We start from the raw sequence: 21316 nt of genomic DNA, 5'->3' as shown, positions 1-21316 counted from the left end.
CCTGCCCATTGAATCCACTCCCGTCCACTATGCTCCAGACCATCTTAGAAGACCTTCTGCCCTTCATTACCACTATCATCAATAGATCCATAGCATCTGGTCAGGTACTGTAGACTACATAAAACCAGAAACTTGACATTGCACTGCACACATACACAGATGCAAACTGGATGAGAGCTATGAGAAAGAGTGGCATAGGAAGATAGATAAGCCAGATATCAAGCATCGCGTAAGTTCAGGCAGGCCACGTAGTCAAGCTGCATCAGCTGCTAATCAGCTGTTCACGATGCGCACCAATCCGGTACAGCAATCCATAATTTCCGGCCCTTTAAATCCCCTTTCTTCGAGCCGCTTCTTGCACATCACTGCTGCTGCGATTAAAACCCCCTCCTTGTTATCTGTTATATCTTGTTATCCTAGTTATCTTCATGTATTTGTTTCTCTTTTTTCCTCCCTTTCTCCTTTCCCCTCTCTCTTTATTTTATTTATCTATTTATTTATTTTCAAAACATGTAACCTATTAATGCCATGCATGATTATGGTTCTGATTCTGCTGCTATAATGGGGGGTCTATTTTATTCTCCAGTCGCTGCTCTCCCTGCTCCGTCCGTGCATGCGCACGGACAGGCGCGTGGGAAATTTTGCCCGGAACGGAACCATACCGCCAACACTAACTGTATTCATATCGCTAATAAACCTTAATTTGACAAAGTGGTCCTTACAGAAATACTGATGTTGAAACGTTTGATATGGAGTGAGCACAGATGTGCTATAGAGGTTGACTTATCTCGGGTTTCAACTCGAGCTGGTTATCCACAGCCATTCCAAATGAACCGCGTCTCTTGAGCCAAATCTGCCAATGATGAGTTGGATACCTTGTAAATGGATGTTACAGTTCACTCAGACTCATGATTGGGAGCAAACCGAGCAGCCAGCTGTCTTTTACAGCTCAAAATTGTATGCTTATAGCACACCACTAAATTGGATGGTTAGGACGAAAAGAGATGTGGAGATCCGTCTTGATGACGGATCAGATCCCAACCCATGGTGCAAAATTGAAGCAACGTGTTGACACAGGGCCAGAACTGCAGACTGGACCCTAAATAAATTAGAATCTTCAGATACATGATTACAAATGGTGCCAAAAGTGTTGTGGGCGGATGGAAAATACAATGTAGGCCTGAAAATTGGCCTTCAGTGACATTTACTCCAAAAACCGGTCAAAAAAAAATCAGCTAAAACCAGAAGCTATAGCAGGTATAACACCGGTGTTTAACTCCCTGTTTAAAGCTGGAGTTAATGTACCATGTGAGACGTCTCCTGTACCAACCCCACTATTCCCAGTAAAGAAAATAAGCCTGTCAAATCTGAAATCTGAAGTTCCTATGACATTTAATTTCTGCAGAAGGTAAATGACTCGAGTAAAGCAGAATAGAGGCAATTCTGAAAATTCAAAAACTTGTGACAAAAAAACAGTTAATGTCGTTTTTTAGGCATGTGTTTATACTGTAGGATGTTCATATCCGATTATGCTGTTTTAGAGGCACCACTGAGTGCTATTGCTCACGGACAAGGCCTACAAGCACACTGCAAAGTGACGTGGACTGAGACTGCAAATGCTGCATTTGAACAACTGAAACAGACATTTTAGACAACACCCACCCTAGGCATCCCTGACCCAATGAGACCATTTACACATCCTGTTGACGAAAAAGGGGGGTGCATGGCATCAGTTTTGCTCCAAGATCAAGTGGCAAACTCAGACCAGTAGCATATATTTAATCTAAACTAGATCCAGTGCAACAGGCCTGCTTATGTGTCTCAGAACAGTAGCTGCAGCAGAAAAGGCTGTCAATGCCTCACGAGACATTGTAGGCTACAGCAAATTAACTCTGTTGGTACCACACGCTGTGTCGCAACTTCAGTTAAACTCCCATCTCATTACTCAGCACAGGCAGCAGAACTTACCACCCTTATAGAAGCCTGCAAATTGGCAGAGGGTAAGACTTTGACTGTGTATACTAATAGCAAATTCGCCTTCGGCATAACACATGACATTGGGACACTGTGGAATCGGGGGTTTTTGGCCTCCTTGAGCAAACCCATAACACACCATGGCCTGATAGCTGACCTCTTTGATGCAATCCTACTTTCAAAAGCAATTACAGTATGTAAATGTGAAGCGCATATGCGTAATAATGATCCTTTTCCATAGGTAACGCAAAAGCTGATCCAGTGGCAAAGGCAGCAGCAAAGCTACCTGAGGAGAAACAAAACACAAACATCATGACTAAACTGTTTTTTCTATCCAAGATCTCACTGAATTACAGGGTACGAGTGATCGTGAGGAGAAACAACGCTGGAGGAAGGTGGGAAGTCCAAAAACAAGGTATTTGGTATGGTATCTCAGGGAAACTGTGTTAAACCAATTGTTTCCTTTATATGTTAAGTTGACACATGGTAAAGACCATGTGTCAAAAGAAGGGATGGTAACAGATACTGTATAACGAAACATTGGCATATCATAGGCTTTACTAATTACTCCCAAAAATTTTGTGAACCCTGTGTTGTATGTGCAATAAACAATGTTGGGAGAGGCATTCCGCTTATTCAGCAAAATGCTGCGCTGAAACAGGCCCTCCCAATAGTGTTGATGCACATGTACGAGTAACAGGTAGAGCTAATCTGAGTCCATCTGAAATTCTTTTTGGAAGACCGTTAACCACAAGAGTGGGTCCCCTGGGAAGCCAGAGAGCCAATATCGGGGATTGTGCAGATGAAATGTTGAATTATTGCACAAAACATGTCCTCTGTGTTATCTGATATTCACAGAATATCTCCACCAGGGAGATGAACCCTGGCAAGTGGATCACGGTGAAAGACTTGAGGAGAAAGAACTGGAAGGTCAAGCGTTGGCTGGGACCATTCCAGATTTTGTTGACTACACCCACCACTGTGAAAATAGCGGAGAGAACAATGTGAATCCATGCCAGCCACTGCAAATTGGTACCAGTGCCAAGCCAAGAATAAAAGAACGATTCAGTTAACCGGCCGTTAACAATGAAAAATTAACTCCTGAGACCATCTGCATTTCTGTCCAGTAAAGTGAGGGGCTGGGTTACCCACACTCACGAAACAGCCTAGACTGGTAGTGTTCCTAACCCTCGGTGAGGTGGGACAAGTGCAAAAGGGCAGTGCCTGCACTCCGAGCACCGATATACGTCAAGGAGGATGAAGGTTCACTTAAAGTTTAGTGCTGTCTCGTGAATCACCAAGTGACATCCTGAATATCCTGTTATCAAGACACAAAGAAGAAAATCACTCTGGTGCATGCTGTTTGAACATTCTAATCGGTGTAGCGTGTGTAAACCTATTTCACAGAGAATAGACGAGAGCACACATCTGGAGATCGAGATATTGACTTTCCACCTGATCCAATTCAAACTGACTATACTCCGGCATTGAAAATTTGGATGGATAAATTAGCTTTGCTTAGTTTTATTCTTCTCTTAATGACTGTCATTAAAAAGTCCAAGTGAAAAGATGATGTCTGATGTTTCATCTAAACCTCTCTTTTGAATGCCTTAAGTAATGATTTTGTTAAAATTTTCATTTATATAGTTTGTCCTAAATGGTGAAAAGGAGGGAAATGTAGTGGAAATTTTAAATATCATGTTTATATGTATGAGGGGCACGGTGGCTTAGTGGTTAGCACGTTCGCCTCACACCTCCAGGGTTGGGGGTTCGATTCCCGCCTCCACCTTGTGTGTGTGGAGTTTGCATGTTCTCCCCGTGCCTCGGGGGTTTCCAAAGACATGCATGGTAGGTTGATTATCATCTCTGGAAAATTGTCCGTAGTGTGTGATTGCGTGAGTGAATGAGAGTGTGTGTGTGTGTGCCCTGCGATGGGTTGGCACTCCATCCAGGGTGTATCCTGCCTTGATGTCCGATGACGCCTGAGATGTCGCACAGGATCCCCGTGACCCGAGGTAGTTCGCATAAGCGGTAGAAAATAAGTGAGATGAGTTTATATGTATACTCACTATCTTGGTGAAGTTATTTTCTCACATGGGTTTTCTTACCACTGCTATGCTGATGATACACAACTTATCTTCTCTTTCCCACCCTCAGATACCACAGCTTCTGATCGGATCTCAGCATGTCTGGCAGAAATATCATCTTGAATGACTACTCATCAGTTAAAGCTCAATCTTAGCAAAACTGAACTGCTGCTATTCCCAGGTGATTCTTCCCCAGGTCATGATCTTGAAATATCCCTGCATAACGATCTGATCTCCCCTGCAGCCACAGCTTGCAATCTTGGGGTAACCCTCCACTGGCTTCTGGTAGCTGCACGCACACTGATGCTTGCCTACAAAGCCAGAAACGGACCAGCTCCCTCTTACCTCAAAGCCCTCATCACTCCTCGCACTGCACCCCACACCCTCAGATCTACCAGCACTGCTTGACTGGTTCCACCATCTCTCAGTGTAAGAGGCAAGTATACTACAAGACTCTTTTCTGCTCTGGCACCAAGGAGGTGGAAGGAACTTCCCTTGGGGTCCGGACAGCTGAGTCACTGGCTATTTTCAAACGATGGTTTAAGACCAACTTATTCATGAAACACTTCAACTAGCACTTCCTTCCCTGTCTGTTGCATATATGTTTATAAAAAATAAAAAAACAATGTTTTAGACTCATGGTATCTTAAGTATGTAACCTAGTGAACCAGAGTTAATGTATCCAATGATAGAGATTTAAGCACGTATTTCTGTACGTCACCCTGGAAAAGGATGTAAAAATGCTGTAAATGGCCTAAAAAGGACTCATCACCCACCTAGTTTTGAGGAATCCCAACTTCAACCTCCCATGCGTTCTCCCAAGAGTTTGAAGGGGAGTAACACCCAGTCCTGTCTATCTCCCGGAAACTGAACCCTGCTGAGAAAAACTATGTGGCGGTGAAACAAGAAGCCCTAGCAATCAAGTGGGCCATTGAGGACCTTCGGTACTACCTAACAGGGCGGTGCTTCATCCTGGTCACCAACCACGCTCCCCTGTTATGGATGGTCAGGGCTAAAGACACCAACCCCAGGGTAACTAGGAGGTTCCTACTGTATCTTTGCAGGACTTTCGTGCCGGTTGCATGTGTTCGCGATTGCATGTGTTTGCTTGGCTGAGTATTCTGATTCAGTTTTGGATTATCTTTGAGTTTATACTTTAACTCCTTACAAAGGGTTAACACACTGGCAGTATCAATATCATCCTTAAAAATATATTTATACTCGCTATTTGTTTTCCTGAGCATCCACTTCTAGCTGGTTAGCCAGCTAGCATCACTAGCCTGCAAGCCCGGTTACTGCTAGTTCTCTACACCTTCTCACACCAATTTATTTTTGTTGTACTTGCCCTATCACACCATGTTCCTTGTGTGTCTGCCTTTGAGTGCGGGTGAGGACATGTTGCACTCGGTGGAACTGGAGCTGGAGGCATTGGAGATGCAGATCCGGTGAAGCAGGCCCAGCTGCGGGAGCGGAAAGCCACGCTAGAATCTATTGCTCAGTAAGAGCAACGGAAGATGCGAGCCAGAACACAGTCGAGGACCTCTCTCCCTCCACCGCCACCGTTCTTCAAGATCCCCACACGGAAACGCTTCGCCCCCCTTCAAGAGATGGAACGTGACGCGGTGATCATGGGAGACTCCATCGTCCGCCATATCCGTGCTACTGTGGCTAAAGGTAATGTACGCAACATGCTGTTTACCTGGTGCTCGTGTTCTTGATGTCACTGCACAGGATGTCAGAACATTATAACTAATTGTTCAACTTTATCAGGTTATTGGGGGGGAAACTTGTACAGGATGCAAGTGTACAGGACTATAAAGCATCAGGGCTGTTTGTACAGTTTTTTAAAGAAACCCAGCCTGAGGCAGTCGGAGATCCTGAAGAGGGACTTCAAGACCCTGGTGGAGATGGTTCGCAGAACATATCCCACGGCAAGGATCATCATATCTGGACCGCTTCACACATACCAGCGAGGAATCTAGAGGTTCAGTAGACTTTTTGCCTTAAATGAATGGTTAAAGTCATGGTGTCACGATCGGAATCTACTCTTTATTGATAACTGGAATATTTTCTGGGAGCTCCCTAGGCTATTCTATGCTTGCATCCCAGCAGAGTTGGAGCGGAAATCCGCCTGGACAATATCTCCAGGGCACTGTAAGAAATTACAGATAACTGCACCCAAATTCCACTCCAAGATCTAAAAGAGCTCATTCCTAAAAAATGTAAGTATCATAAGGTAATACGTTTTGGACTCTAAACGTATAAACTTGATTCAATCGTTAGTATGGGAGCGGCAAGGATCGCCACAAACAAAGGGTCTACGTACCGCGATTACCATTTAAAGTGACTACTTGGTTGATAACAATTGTAACAATACCAAGACAAGGTGTACGTGACCATAATTAACATTTAAAGACGGTCAGCTAGACAACAAGGTGTAGCCCATACACTCAAAACACATTCTTCATTTAAATTACCAAAAGGGAAAACAGTATAAAATGCTTTAGCAGGATTTGCTCTGGGTTCTTACTGACTCAGATGAACCCAAAGTACTTCATGTATTTTGTCACTGCTATGCTGGAATAAACTTCTTGTTCTTCATTAAGATCTTCATCGTCATCGTCTTATTTTCACTACCACATTTTTATTTCTTACAGCACTGCAAACCTTCTCACTGGTAAACTACAACTGAAGCCTTAATTTTAATAGCTATCCTTCACCTCATCTTCAAATTGATACAAATGCACACATACTGTAGCTCATCCTATAGAAACTGTGTCTGTTCCCCGAGTAGTGAGATCAAAAAGTAAATGCATGAGAAGCTCTCTAAATAATTTTACCATAATTAGACCAGAAAAATAGCAAAGAAATAAACAAAGACAGTTCTTAAAGTTTGGGCTTCTGAACATTAGATCACTTGCCCCCAAAGCACTTATTGTGAATAAAATAATCTCAGAAAATAGCCTTTCTGCACTCTGCCTACTGAAACTTTGATCAAACCAAATGATTACATTGGTCTAAATGAGTCTACCCCGTCAGGATATATCTATAAGCATGAGCCTCGTCAGACTTGTGGTATTCTTACTGTTACTCAGAGAACACGGTATAGATTTAATTCCTTTGAAGTGCTCATTCTTAATGTTGCACTCGCTCACATGCACATGAAAAATTCCCTGTTGTATCTTGCTCTAGCAACCATGTATAGACCCCCAGGGCCCTATACTGATTTTCTTAGAGAATTTTCAGATTTTCTTTCAGACCTATTGGTTAATTTTGATAAAGTGTTAATTGTAGGAGATTTTAACATTCATGTTGACAATACAAACAATGCTTTAGGACACATTTATGGACCTACTAAAATCATTTAGGCTTAAACAAAACATCACTAGACCATTATTAGACTATTAATTCTACTTGACCTTAGTGCTGCAGTCAACACTATAGATCACAACATTCTCCTAGATCACTTACAAAATTACACAGGTATTCAGGGACAGACTTTAAGTTGGTTTAGATCCTACCTGTCTGATCGATAGCATTTTGTAAAATTAAATGGTGAATCCTCCAGTTTATTGCCAGTTAATTATGGGGTCCCTCAAGTATCAGTGTACATCCTCAATGTACATCCTCAATGTACATGCTTCCCTTAGGGAACATCATTAGAAGGCATGGGATTAGTTTCCACTGTTATGCTGATGATACCCAGTTATATATATCAAACAGGATGAAATAGCAAAATTGTCCAAATTAACTAAGTGCGTTAAAGAGATAAAAGATTGGATGACCTGTAATTTTCTGTTGTTAAATGCTGGTAAGACAGAAATACTACTTATCCAAAAACCACTACACAGAAGCTCTCACACTTCAACTTCCCTTTAGAGCAGAGGTCACTAACAGGCGGACCGGACCCAGAAGCTGTCCAATACAGACCCGGACCTACGGCCAAAACAAAAGGTTATGCTTTAAAACTTGACGGGGCGCTTCTATTTTACTAGGCGCAGCTTTTGCAATCTTTAGGTAGTGGAAATGCACAGACCAATTGCATGCGAGTTAAGCCATCCCTCGTGATACCACTCAGCCAATCAAGTCTGTGCATTCCTGAAGTAAACACTGATGAGAGATGAGAGAGAATTAGAGTAAAGTTACACATGAAAGAAAGATAGCGATACATGTAGAAAACAAAGGGAGAGAAACAGACGAGTGAGATGGAGAAAGGGAGAATAAAGAACAAATGCCGCTGTCCAAAAAAAGAAAAGTGGACAGCTTAAATAGAGCATTTAATCCAGAATATACAGACTCATTTATGTTCCCACTTCACACTAAACCAGTGTGTCTCATATGTTCAGAAACCGTGGCACTTATTAAAAGACAAAACATATGAGACCATTATGAGACAAAACATAAAGGTTTTGAACAAACATATCCACTCAAATCTGAAGACAGCATCCCTGAGACAGCTTTCCCAGGTCTGAGGGAAGTAGCCCTATACATCCTGACCATGTTTGGCTCTACATACAACTGCGAAGCAGCTTTCTCTACAATGAACATAATCAAATCTAAATATCGTTCCAGGGTCACTAATGAGCACCTCCACATGTGTATGAGTGCGGCCCTGACTCCATTCAAGCCCATCCTGCCAAGCCAAGCTAGAGCTCAGTTCTCTCTGAGCAAAAAGTGGGATATAAAAGTGAAAGTTAAGCACTTTATTTAAACATACATAATTTTCACATTTTATTTATTTTCTATTATTTTCAAATGTAGCCCTACTTTATTTAATGAGAGAATGTTATACATGTCTACAATCATACATATGTTCAGTTCTATGTTAGGTGATAATAAATATTGTCAAAAAGTTTTTGAATTGTACTGAATTTATTTGATTTGACAGTCAGGTATTGATTGCTTGCAGATGTTGATACAACTACTAGGCTACATAAATATATAATCACACTAACTAGTTAGATCTTCCGGACCTTCACTTCAAGAAATTTTCTCTTACTGGACCTCTTTCAATTTTAGTTGAATACCTCTGCTTTAGAGGGATGTACTATGACTACTAGCTCAACAGTGAAAGACCTGGGTGTTATATTAGACAGAAACTTGTCTTTTGAAAATAATATCGATCATATTATAAAAACAGCCACCTTAGAAATATTGCCAAGCTAAGAAACAACCCATCTTTATCTGATGCTGAGAATCTAGTTCTTGCATTTATGACCTCCAGACTGGACTGTTGTAATGCATTACTAGGTGGTTGTCCTGCATCTTTAATAAATAGCAGTTTATAATAGCAGCAATAACTACAGTTAGTCCAATATGCAGCTGTCAGAGTTCTTACCAGAACAAGAAAATATGATCATATAACCCAAATTTTATCATCTTTACACTGGCTACCTGTTAAGTTTAGAATTGATTACAAACTGCTGCTACTTATGTACAAGGCTCTTAATGGTTTAGCTCCCATGTATCTAACTAGTCTTCTAACACATTACAATCCTTCATGCTCTTAGAGATCACAAAACTCAGGACTTCTGGTAGTTCCCAGAATATCAAAATCCATTAAAGGCGGTAGAGCATTTTCGTATTTTGATCCAAAACTTTGGAATAGTCTTCTTGATAGTGTTCGGGGCTCAGACACACTTTCCCAGTTTAAATGTAGATTAAAAACTTATCTCTTTAGTCAGGCGTACACATAATACATCTGATAATCTTGTGCTCTAGTACATCTGACCAAATGCACATTATAATCTAGTGTTTGCTAATATTCTAAACAGCAGCTACCCATTCCGAGGCATCCAGAAAATGTACCATCTCCGATTGTCTTCCATGCCATGAAGGGTTTGGACCTCCACTGGGCTGAGGCCGACTCTGTGAGGATCCCGAGGCATCTAGAGGTTTACCAGCTCCAGTTGGACTCTGCTATACTAAAGTGGAGATGCCAACTCCATGTGGTCTTTGTGGACAACAACCTCCTCATCAAATTTGGCGGACTGTATATTTGTGATCACACCCTCCAGTGTCACCCAAATGAGGATGGGCTCCCCTTGAGTCTGGTTCGTATCAAGGTTTCTTCCTTTACCATTCAAGGGAGTTTTTCCTTGCCACTGCTGCCTGAGTCACTTCAGACTTGCTTATTGGGGATAAATACAAACACTTTAAATATATCTAATAGGGCTGGGCGATATGGCTGAAAACTGTATCACGATATCAGTGTTTCATATCGGTCGATATCGATAATTATTGATATTTTTTATGACCCATTTAAAAAGGACCAGGAGAAAAATATATTACATTTAAACATTTTTATTTTAAACTTAACCTTCCTCTGATCATAATCCCCTCAGTTATAAAGGCAGAAATGAAAAATGAACGCTTAACAATTATCTCTTAACATTTAAGGTGCAAAATGAAAGAAAATGTAAGAAATGCTTAACAAAGTGTAATAAAATAGTGCAAAGTGTTAAATACAAACATAGAGCTCAGGGATGCATCTGGTCTGGACACCATTGCTTTAAGAGTGTGTGTGTATATGTGTGTGTATATGTGTGTGTGTGTGTGTGTGTTAGTGCTGCTTGTGCGGTGTTGCAGCTACAGATGTTGTTGGTTGAATGCGGCTGTGCTCCAAAGGGTAAGCGCGGCTAAGGTGGTAAATCAAGTTCGTGGTATTACCAGTCTTGGCGGGGACGACGGTCTTGCATAATTTGCAGACGACATTGGTCTGACTACGGTCAGACTTATAATATCCAAAAATGCCATACTGGCGAGCTGACTTTTCCTCTTTTATTTACAATTTCCTCGCTCGCTGCGGCGCTCATTTTCTGCTTTTTAGTTGCCGGTTACTGAAGAGGAATCCGGCAGACCAGCACAAGACAACGATATGGCGTAACCAAAAAGATACTGTTACATGATTGGCTGTTAGCGTGTCACTCCCTACATTGCTAGGTTACCAGAGAGCGAGTGCCTTTGTTAATGCAACCAAACTTGCTTGGCAACCTCGGTTTTCTTCTGACAAAGAATAAAAATATATCGCACATTTTATTTAACACATTTTTTATTGATATCGATCACGTGTCTATCGCGATACACATCGTTATCATTTTATCACCCAGCCGTAATATCTAATATTAATCTTAAATTTTTGTATTATATAATTAATGGTGCTTGCAAAGCAACATCAATGGTGCTTGCAAAGCAACATTATTACTATTTTGCCAGACAAAACTTCGGCGCGTAACTTGTCCCACAGTTTTTTGTCCTAGACCCATGAATGAGGTGTCAAATCGAACGAGTAAGCGATCCGAGTACCGGTACTTCCTGTACCGGGTCTCAAAGTGGCCTTTTTTCCCCATAGACTCCCATTATAAACTTTGTAGGTCTATAACTCGGCAAGCTTTTGAACTATCTACACCAAACAGCTCCTTCAGGGTGATACTCTGAACAAACTTTTAAATTGGTGTACCAACTGGCCTTCCAGTCCCGCCCCCAATATATGCAAAATTAAGAAACTTTTTACAACATGGACATTGTGACATATCAAAACACTCAGAACAATGAGGGGAACTTCCTCACATGTAATTTGATGAAGTCACATGATATCACGTGATTTCACGTGAAAATAAAAAATTTGCACAACATGGACATGTGACATATCAGGGGAACTTGCCACATGCAAGCACCATTCACATTTTCTTCAGGAAATGTACATTCTAGTTCTTTATATTATTCTTTATATTAACCTTTATGTTTATGTTATGTAAAGCTGCTTTGAGACAATGTCAATTGTTAAAAGCACTATACAAATAAATTTGAATTGATTTGAATTGACTTCTTGTTTCAGGTCCAGCACAGAGCTGGAGCCCAATACAAGAACACTGGTGGCCTCTCTAGGCGCCACGTCCTTTGGGGACAGCTGCTACCAGGCGGGGCTCAGAGCAATGGGGGGCCCAGTGACGTCAGTGCCTGTACCGCCACACGATCCGACATAAAATCCCTACAGTCAGTGTCGCTGAATTAGGCTGCAAGGTGGGGTGGAAACATTCACACCAAAAGTGCAGGGACCAATCAGGAGCACTGCCGTGGCACTCACCCTCCAGCAGAGCTCCACAGCTGAAAGCCAGTCTCAGCAGCCAGTGGGAGGTAAGATGGGATATCCCCACAGATGGAACTAACGTGCTGTATCCTTCTAGATGATGGAAGCTGTTTATGCCTGCCAAGCCTGTGCCTGGGTCGACTGCTCTCACTGAATCCCTAACAGGACTCCCATTCTCCCTCGATGGCGGCCCCCCTCCTGGAGCTCTCATCAAGGCTTAAATCTATGTGCAAGTTTTCTAACTTTTCCACTGCTACACAGTTATTATTTGCCTCACAGCTTGTTAAATAAACACCACTGTGATTTGCACCTAACCCGCCAACTCTGTGCTGTGCTTCAGTGCCCCTCTTTTCAGAGTGCCCTACAATTTAAAACTCAGCTTTTGATCACGTGAATGTCTGAGTTGCACATGAAAATGATGACTTTAGTCCATCCACTGAAGGTAACAGGGCAGGGCTTTGTATAAATGGGTGGAAACTCAAGGAGTAAAACCAAAAAAATTCTAAAATTCTTTCAAATCGTACCCAATGCATCTGTAAGTCATTTACAAGAATTTAAATCTACAGTATTAGGAACAGATGCAGGTGTGTGTGTGTGTGTGTGTGTGTGTGAGTGAGTGAGACAGTTCTGAGCTGTGTTCTGGTAAAACTCACGAGGTGAACAGCAGAGTGCCGTCCATCAGTGTGCAGTTGTAGTGATACTGGATGTAGTCATTAACTTGGCTGGTCTCATTACACACCCCTGGCCTGAACGTCACATCCACCTGTACTGAGTCTTTTGGGTTGTGGAAGTCGATCACGTGAATATCGAACACCAGCACGGCTGAGGCGGGGATGTCCTTACCTGAAAAAAGTTACAGGAATTGATCATAAGAAAAAAAACAGACGGATGATCTAGTCAAGCAGGAATGACTGTCAGATGTGTAGTTGTGATTAGGTGTGTGTTGCTAGTGTTAGTGTTAGCACTGTGTCCTTCTTCAACACAGTGAATGAGTGACTGTACCTGCTCCTTGCTGTCCGTATGCAAGGTGAGGTGGCATAATGATCCTCCTCCTCTCGCCCATACACACCCCCTGCAGCCCTTTATCTATCCCTGAGATCACGTAACCCAGCCCGATGTACGTGTTGTACGTACTGTTATGGTTGTAACTAGAAAAAGTTGAAAATTTACAACAGATGTGTAGCTACAACATGGAAAACAATTACATTAATAAAATAAATACATAAACCTGTAAAGAATTTCTTCAGAAGCAGCATAAATATACAGAACATCAGAAAACATCCAATTTATTGACAAAAAATATCATCTTGGAATCAAATATATGATTTTTTATTTCATATCAATTGAGTAAATAAATAAATTTTTACAATTAAAGTATTATATGAAATATAATTTGATTATAATGTGTAATTATTAATTTTGAATAAATACTTAATTTTTGTTTCAAATTATTTTATGTTGTAGTAAAATCTGGAAATTTGCTTTTATATTGTGTTATACAGTGGTATCCCGCTTATGGGGTCAGAATTGTTTCGTTATTCTGAATAAATATACTATGATCCACAAATAAATATAAAGAGTTTCACAAATATTTTTTAAATCAATAAATGCACAATAAGCAAACCATAAATATATGTTACACATTTTACAAAAAGAAATGAAATTCACAAATAAATAAAATGGGATTTGCAAATAAAAAAAATATTTATAAATATATATTTAATTGTATTTATTTGTGAATGGCTTCCTGCTCATTTGTGAATCGCGTTCTGTGCATTTGTGAATCACTGCACGCATTTGTGGATTGCGTTCTGTGCATTTATGGATTGCGTTCTGTGCATTTGTGGATTTGAAACATTTCTAACGTCAAGACGTGCACAAGAATTCACAAATAGGTTGACTCCGCCCACCGTCTACTCCAGCCAATCGGACAACGGTCTCGTGGCGCTGACCAATCGTGGCACGGTCTACCTCCAACCAATCACGTTCTGATTTACTCGCAATCTCATGACTCGAAATCATGACATTATCTACTGTATGTGAAATACTAAAAATAAAAATAAAAAGCCCAGAAACAGAGATGAACCTTTTCACGCGATAAGCGAGGATTTGTCGGTTCAGCGGGCGCAAATTTCGGTCGAAAAACTTTTCGCTAAGCGAAAAGGTCGATGTCCGATCTGGTACCACTGTATTGTGTTAAAATGTTAAAATGTTAATGCGTTGTTATTGTGTTAAAATGTTAATGCTTGTAAATGGAAAACATTTTTATTTAAAAAAAAAAAAAGTTCTGACAAAATTAATAGAATTTACTTCACATAAATGCAATCATTAAATTACTTTGTCTGTAGACTTTGGTGATTAAAATTAGTTTTTATACAAATATGCAAACTTTTAGTTTCAAGTAAAAAAAAACCTTCAATTTTTCTGAGAAGAAAGAAGACTAAATTACAAAAAAGTAAAATGTTTAGAACAACAGATATTAGAATTTCTACAGGAAGCGAAGGATGTTAATGAAATGAAGTGTAGCACGCACACCTGCTGTCAAAGGCGTCTCCATTGAGGAAGGAGCCGTTGTAGTGATAGCGGATGTAATCTCCTATGACGGATTTGCGAGTACAGGGCTCAGGGATTTCCTGGATCTCCACGTTGATGTCATCTTTCGGGTTGTGCAGGTCCACCAGCAGGATGTTATACACCACCGTGGCATGAGGAGGGACATCTTTCCCTGTACAGATCATTATTAACCTGTTCCTCTATTCAGAATCAACACCCATTAACATCACACACAACAGCGTTCTTGTCTCTAATCCTGCAGTGGGTGTAGAGTTGTGAAGTGTTAAATCCAGTGCCATGTGGTCTGTCATCTTTCGTTAGCAGTTAATGCCTGACCTTCTCAGTGTTACAGTTACCTCTCTCTAGTGTCTCTGAACAAAAAAACATGTTCGGTTTCATTTACTCCAGGGCAAATGGGACCTATAACCCAGGCAGCCTACCTAGTGCCCTACATGCCTGATAGAGCTCTTATGAAGATACAGCCTCACTTACTTTTTCCATTCTGCATTTATTTAAAATTTCTACTGTTTCTAAGATTAAAAGTATTGGCACCTGTGATAAAGGTAAAGCACTGTATTGCACCGTCCATGAAAAAAGCTGCTTGATGCAGTGTTGGTATTTTGGTTTTTTTTTTAGATAAAAGTGTGTGTTTGTGTTTTTACCATATCCTTTCTCTCCAAAGGCCAGGAACGGAGGGATAACAAAGTTTCTGATTTCCCCCACACACATTCCCAACAGCCCTTCATCCAGTCCTTTAATCAACCAGCCATCTCCAATTACATTATCCTGTGTCTGAGAGCGATCGTAACTGAAACAAATACACACAATAGTATAAAAATATTTAATTCTTTGCATTTTATTGTATATGATGATGAGATGTGGCAGTTGTAATGAATAGGGTATCTGGTTTGGGACACGCCCACAGCAGACTCATAATTGTGTTTATGTGCTTTGTAATGATTGGTACACAATGATCTATAGCACCAGTAAAGCCTGGGTCTTTTCCGTCCCGATCATTACTTGTTTTCCACTCACCTGGAGTCAAAACGCGTGCCATCTAGCAGACTTCCGTTGAAGTGAAATCGAACGAAATCGGTCTTCTTGGCAGAGCGTGTACAGTTCTGTGATGTCTTTATTATCTGTGTCTTAACATGATCGGCCATGTTGAAGATGTCAAGTAGGACAAGGTCAAACACCAGAGTCGAGTCAGGGGGAATGGTGTCTCCTGAGAGAAAGAAAGAAATAAAGACAAACATAAATATAGAGAGAGAAACAGAAAGTGTGAGGCAGAATGAAAGAAAGAGAAAGTAAATCAAAAAAGGAGGAAATGTGTGTGTGGGTGTGTTACCTGCTCCCTGACTGCCATAAGCCAGGTGTGGTGGGACAGTGATCTTCCTGCGCTCGTTCACACACATTCCCACAATGCCTTTTTCCACTCCGGCAATCTGACGTCCATCACCGACCTTTACAAAGAACGCTGTGGCTCTGTCATAACTATGGTATACACACAGGAACATGAGCATGAACCAAAGAACTTCTTCAGGAACACAGAAACATTATTTAAATAAATTACACGTAAAAAAAAAACATGACATGTAACCCTGGAATTTTTCCATTAGCCCATGAGCTTCTTCAACAGAAATATTTTCTGAACTTTTAAGAGGGCACAGAAACTTTTCAAGGGACTCAAAAGCTTTTTGTCAGTTGACTAAGAAATTCTTCAGGAACATGGCAACATTTTTGGGAGCAAAAAATTATAAACAGTTTCCGTAAAGTTTTTAGGAATTTGTGACCTTTGAGGTTTCAATGAATTATTTTAACTTCCGCTACACAGCTGAAATGTTGCCTCAAATCGAGAAATAATAATCAACTTACTGCACTGTAGATCACAAAATGGCTTCCCTGTTTAACACCCAGACTAAAGTGTACTGTTTAATGCAAGTTTACACACATTTTATAAAGGTGGACTGACAATAACTAGAATTAAAGCCAGGAACAAACTGGACGCTGTAACATGAATGCTGTCAGCATTTATAAATAAGCCTTATTTATTGGTCTGGATACAAACATAATTATTTATAAATCATTAACTGGAGCAGTTGTACAGAAAAATGTGATGTTCAAGAAGAACATTTTACTTCAGAAAAGCGTTTGTATTGGACATTTCTCTTGAGTTTCTGTAAATGTCCATATAAGTAGTGTGAACTTGGATTAACAGTTTTCAAACCATATAATTATCAAGGATAAGGATTATTAATTTATAAGAATAAGGATTATGTGGTCAAGTTTACACCATTTAGTAAACATTTTGTGAAACACTCGTTTCAGAGTTAGTGTTTGTGTGTACAGTGCCTTGCAAAGGTATTCATACCCACTGAACTTTTCCACATTTTGACACGTTACAACCACAAAGAAAAACGTATTTTCTTGGGATTTTATGAAATAGACCAAAAGAAAGTGGCACATAATTGTGAAGTGGAAGGAAAATGATAAATGGTGTCCAAATTTTTTTTACAAATAAATATCTGAAAAGTGTGGCGTGCATTTGTATTCAGCCCCACTGAGTCAATACTTTGTAGAACCACCTTTTGCTGCAATTACAGCTGCAAGTCTTTTGGGGTATGTCTCTACCAGCTTTGCACATCTAGAGAGTGAAATTTTTGCCCATTCTTCTTTGCAAAATAGCGCAAGCTCAGTCAGATCGGATGGAGAGTGTCTGTGAACAGCGATTTTCAAGTCTCACCTCAGATTCTCAATTGGATTTAGGTCTGGACTTTGACTGGGCTATTCTAACACATGAATATGTTTTTGATCTAAACCACTCCATTTTAGCTCTGGCTGTATGTTTAGGGTCATTGTCTTGCTGAAAGGTGAACCTCCGCCTCAGTCTGTTTTGCAGACTCTAACAGGTTTTCATCTAAGATTGCCCTGTATTTGGCTCCATCCATCTTCCCATCAACTCTGACTAGTTTCCCTGTCCCTGCTAAAGAAAAGCATCCCCACAACATGATGCTGCCACCACCATGTTTAACGGTGGGGATGGTGTGTTCAGGGTGATATGCAGTGTTAGGTTTTCGCCACACATAACGTTTTGAATTTTGGCCAAGAAGTTGAATTTTGGTCTCATCTGACCAGAGCACCTTCTTCCACATGCTTGCTGTGTCCCCCACATGGCTTGTCGCAAACTGCAAACGGGATTTCTTATGGCTTTCTTTCAACAATGGCTTTCTTCTTGCCACTCTTCCATAAAGACCAGGGGTCTCATTTATAAAGCGTGCGTACGCACAAAACGGGGCTGGAAACGTACGTACGCCAGTTCCCATGCAAAGGTTGTGATCTATAAAAAACAAACTTGACGGGAGAATGTGCGCACCTTTAAGCAAACTTTGAGCTGTGCGTACGCACATCCTGAAGACAAAGGGAATTGGTGACACAGATGGTGAGGTCGTGAACTGAAGTTAGATTGTAGAAAATAAATGTGAGAAGAACGATTATAAGAAGTAATGACATTTAATTTTCACTCCATTTCATACGTTATATGCACATTATCATGAAGATTAAATCCAACAGTGTTATTTGTGCCGATTGTTTTAGGCTATTTACTATCTTGCTATCTAGTAAAATCCAAACGTAATTCAAAATATATTAAAAAAATACTGCCTTACAATCACATTGTCCAAAACGGGAGCGCAGGAGGAGATGGCGCGACTACATGTGATACAGAATAGCATGAAATACCCTTTTATTAGAGAACTGCAGAACACAGTGTAAAAACGAAATATTTTCCTTAATGTACATATATCATAAAATGTCAAAGTCTGCAAATACAGTCATGAAGCACAATCGCTACTCATCATCGGTCCTAACTATTACGGTGTTCATTAAAAAACCGTCATGAAGAAGCATGTGTTCACTATAATATTAAATTTTCGTTCACAAATTAATTCTGTGATTTTGTATTAACGATCAGTCTAATTCCTAGAAACATATAAATCCTCCTGTGACCCGGGTATGTAATGCTTCATGATGGCACTGTTGGAGGATTACGCCAATGGCAGAATAAGGAGAGAACAAGTTTTCAGGGACCATGATGATGACTGGCTAATAAGCCGATTTAGATTCCCTAGAGCTGTGCTCTTGGATCTATGTGCTGAATTGAGTCCAGTATTAGAGAGGGCAACATGCCGGAACCATGCCATCCCAGTACAAATACAAGTCCTCACCACTCTGGGGTTCTTGGCAACCGGCTGTTTCCAGCGGGAATTGGCAGACAGGTAAATTATTTATATAAAAAAAACTATAAGTAATCCTCAACTTTGTCTCTAAGACCTTTTTGTATATGAAATAATTCTATTGGAATCTATCATCTCACCCTATAGGTCTGGTATATCACAGCCGTCCCTGAGTGCCATAATATCTGTCGTTTTGTATGGTATACTTAATATGGGTAGTCGATACGTCAGGTTCCCCTACACTGTGCGAGAACAGGCCGAAATTAAAATGCAATTTGCAGCAATGTCTGGTTTCCCAAATGTAATTGGCGCAATTGACTGCGCTCATGTTGCTATAATGACACCATCTGAAAATGAATTTGCTTATGTTAATAGAAAGCATGTGCATTCTATTAATGTGCAAATCATATGTGACTCCAACATGACCCTCACAAACATTGTGGCACGCTGGCCTGGTTCAACACATGATTCCTTTATGTTGACACATAACAGTGTAGGGAACAGACTAAATGCAGGCTCAGTACATGATGGCTGGCTTCTTGGTGAGTTTAACAATATTAAAAAGTAGAAACTGTAACAATTTTGTTTTTAATATAATTATAACAAAGTTGCTTTTAATATAATTTTAACCTGCAGGCGACAGTGGCTACCCCCTGTGACGCTGACTCCACAACCCATTTTTAAACCCGCAGAGCGCAGAGGAAACTCATTATAACGAGGTCCACTCTTGTGCCCGCGCAGTGATTTGCATTGACTATTTATGGTTAAAAATGGGCATGTACAGGGCGGGATATGAGGCTGGTTCACGTACGCACATCTGTGGGTGATCTGTGATTTATAAAGGGAACATTGCTTAGAGGAGTGCGTACGTGGCTTTTGGGCATACGTAAACTTTTAGTAGGGATCCTACGCACAGTTTTATAAATGAGACCCCAGATCTGTGGAGTGCACGACTAATAGTTGTCCTGTGGACAGATTCTCCCACCTGAGCTGCAGATCTCTGCAGCTTCTCCAGAGTTAAAATGGGCCTCTTGACTGCTTCTCTGATTAATGCTCTCCTTGCACGGCCTGTCAGTTTAGGTGGACAGCCATGTCTTGGTAGGCTTGCAGTTGTGCCATACTCTTTCCATTTCCGGATGATGGATTGTACAGTGTTCCGTGAGATGTTCAAGGCTTGGGATATTAATTTATAACATAACCCTGCTTTAAACCTCTCCACAACTTTATCCCTGACCTGTCTGGTGTGTTCTTTGTTCTTCATGATGGTGTTTGTTCACTAATGTTCTCTAACACACTTCTGGGGGCTTCACAGAACAGCTGTATTTATACTGAGATTAAATTACACACATGTGCACTCTATTTACTAATTAGGTGACTTCTGAAGGCAGTTGGTTTCACTGGATTTTAGTTCGGGGTATCAGAGTAAAGGGGGCTGAATACAAATGCACACCACACTTTTCAGGTATTTATTTGTAAAAAAAAAAAAAAAAAAAAAAAAAGTTTGGACACCATTTATAAGTTTCCACCTTCCACTTCACAATTATGTGCCACTTTGTGTTGGTCTATCACATAAAATCCTAATAAAATACATTTTTGTTTGTGGTTGTAACGTGTCAAAATGTGAAAAGGTTCAGTGGGTATGAACTGTATGTGTGTGTATGCTGCAGTGTCTGAGCTGCATTGCTGGAAGATTTAGCACATCACCCTTTAGAGATGCTCCATCACCTGTTTAGTCGTCATTTTTAAGCTCGATTTGCCTTTTATGGATGTTTATGGGCGTGGCCGAATGAATTTTTAGTTTTTAGTTTGGTTTGGGCACGAAAATGCATTTTACACACAACTTCATTAAATAATTGATAAATGCGCAGGAAACAGGGGGAACTGTTGGGTACTCCCAGCAATTTTTTTTTTTTTGTAGGTTTTTTGCATTGCGGGCCACAGCATCCTAAAGTCATGAAGACAGGAAATTAAACATTGACATGCATCACACTTCCTCAGATAACTGAATAAATATTTACGTACAGCTAACTCACACTGCATCATTGTGCGCGTGCAGGTGTGTATTTATGTGAAATCCCCATGGTACCTGGAGTCAAACTGTTTGCCGTCAGTAAACGTGGCGTTGTAGTGATACCGAACCAGATCTCCTTTCTTCACCTCTCTGATGCAGCGATTTGGCCGTGAATAAGAGTCCACGAGCACGTCTTCCACCGGTCCCGGGCTGCACGAGCCGCACGCCCACAGCGCGAGCACCGCACTCAGGATAAGCCTCGAGCGGGACATCATGGAGTAAACAACTAAGAAAAAACTGTGTCCTGAATTCACACTGCGCGTCTGTCCCCTTGGTGTGTGTGTGTGTGTGTGTGTGAGCGCGAGACTGG

The 21316-nt window shown here is 40.7% G+C and overlaps 1 protein-coding gene across 1 annotated transcript in view; it reads right to left on the bottom strand.

Moving 5' to 3' along the window:
* fkbp10b (FKBP prolyl isomerase 10b) overlaps positions 1 to 21316 on the bottom strand; it is a 23501-nt gene extending 2185 nt beyond the window's left edge. Inside the window, exons 1-7 of the mRNA XM_060862550.1 lie at positions 21022 to 21316; positions 16052 to 16197; positions 15739 to 15928; positions 15366 to 15511; positions 14686 to 14875; positions 13153 to 13298; positions 12804 to 12993 (exon numbers count right to left, since the gene is read on the bottom strand). Coding sequence (XP_060718533.1) covers positions 12804 to 12993; positions 13153 to 13298; positions 14686 to 14875; positions 15366 to 15511; positions 15739 to 15928; positions 16052 to 16197; positions 21022 to 21221 — 1208 coding nt within the window. The 5' untranslated portion in view covers positions 21222 to 21316. The remainder of the gene's footprint in view (positions 1 to 12803; positions 12994 to 13152; positions 13299 to 14685; positions 14876 to 15365; positions 15512 to 15738; positions 15929 to 16051; positions 16198 to 21021) is intronic.

Source organism: Tachysurus vachellii, chromosome 2 (assembly GCF_030014155.1).
Source record: "Tachysurus vachellii isolate PV-2020 chromosome 2, HZAU_Pvac_v1, whole genome shotgun sequence".
Classification (NCBI taxonomy): Eukaryota; Metazoa; Chordata; class Actinopteri; order Siluriformes; family Bagridae; genus Tachysurus; species Tachysurus vachellii.
The sequence above is the reverse complement of the archived record's forward strand: the minus strand, read 5'-3'. Positions and strand labels throughout refer to the sequence as shown.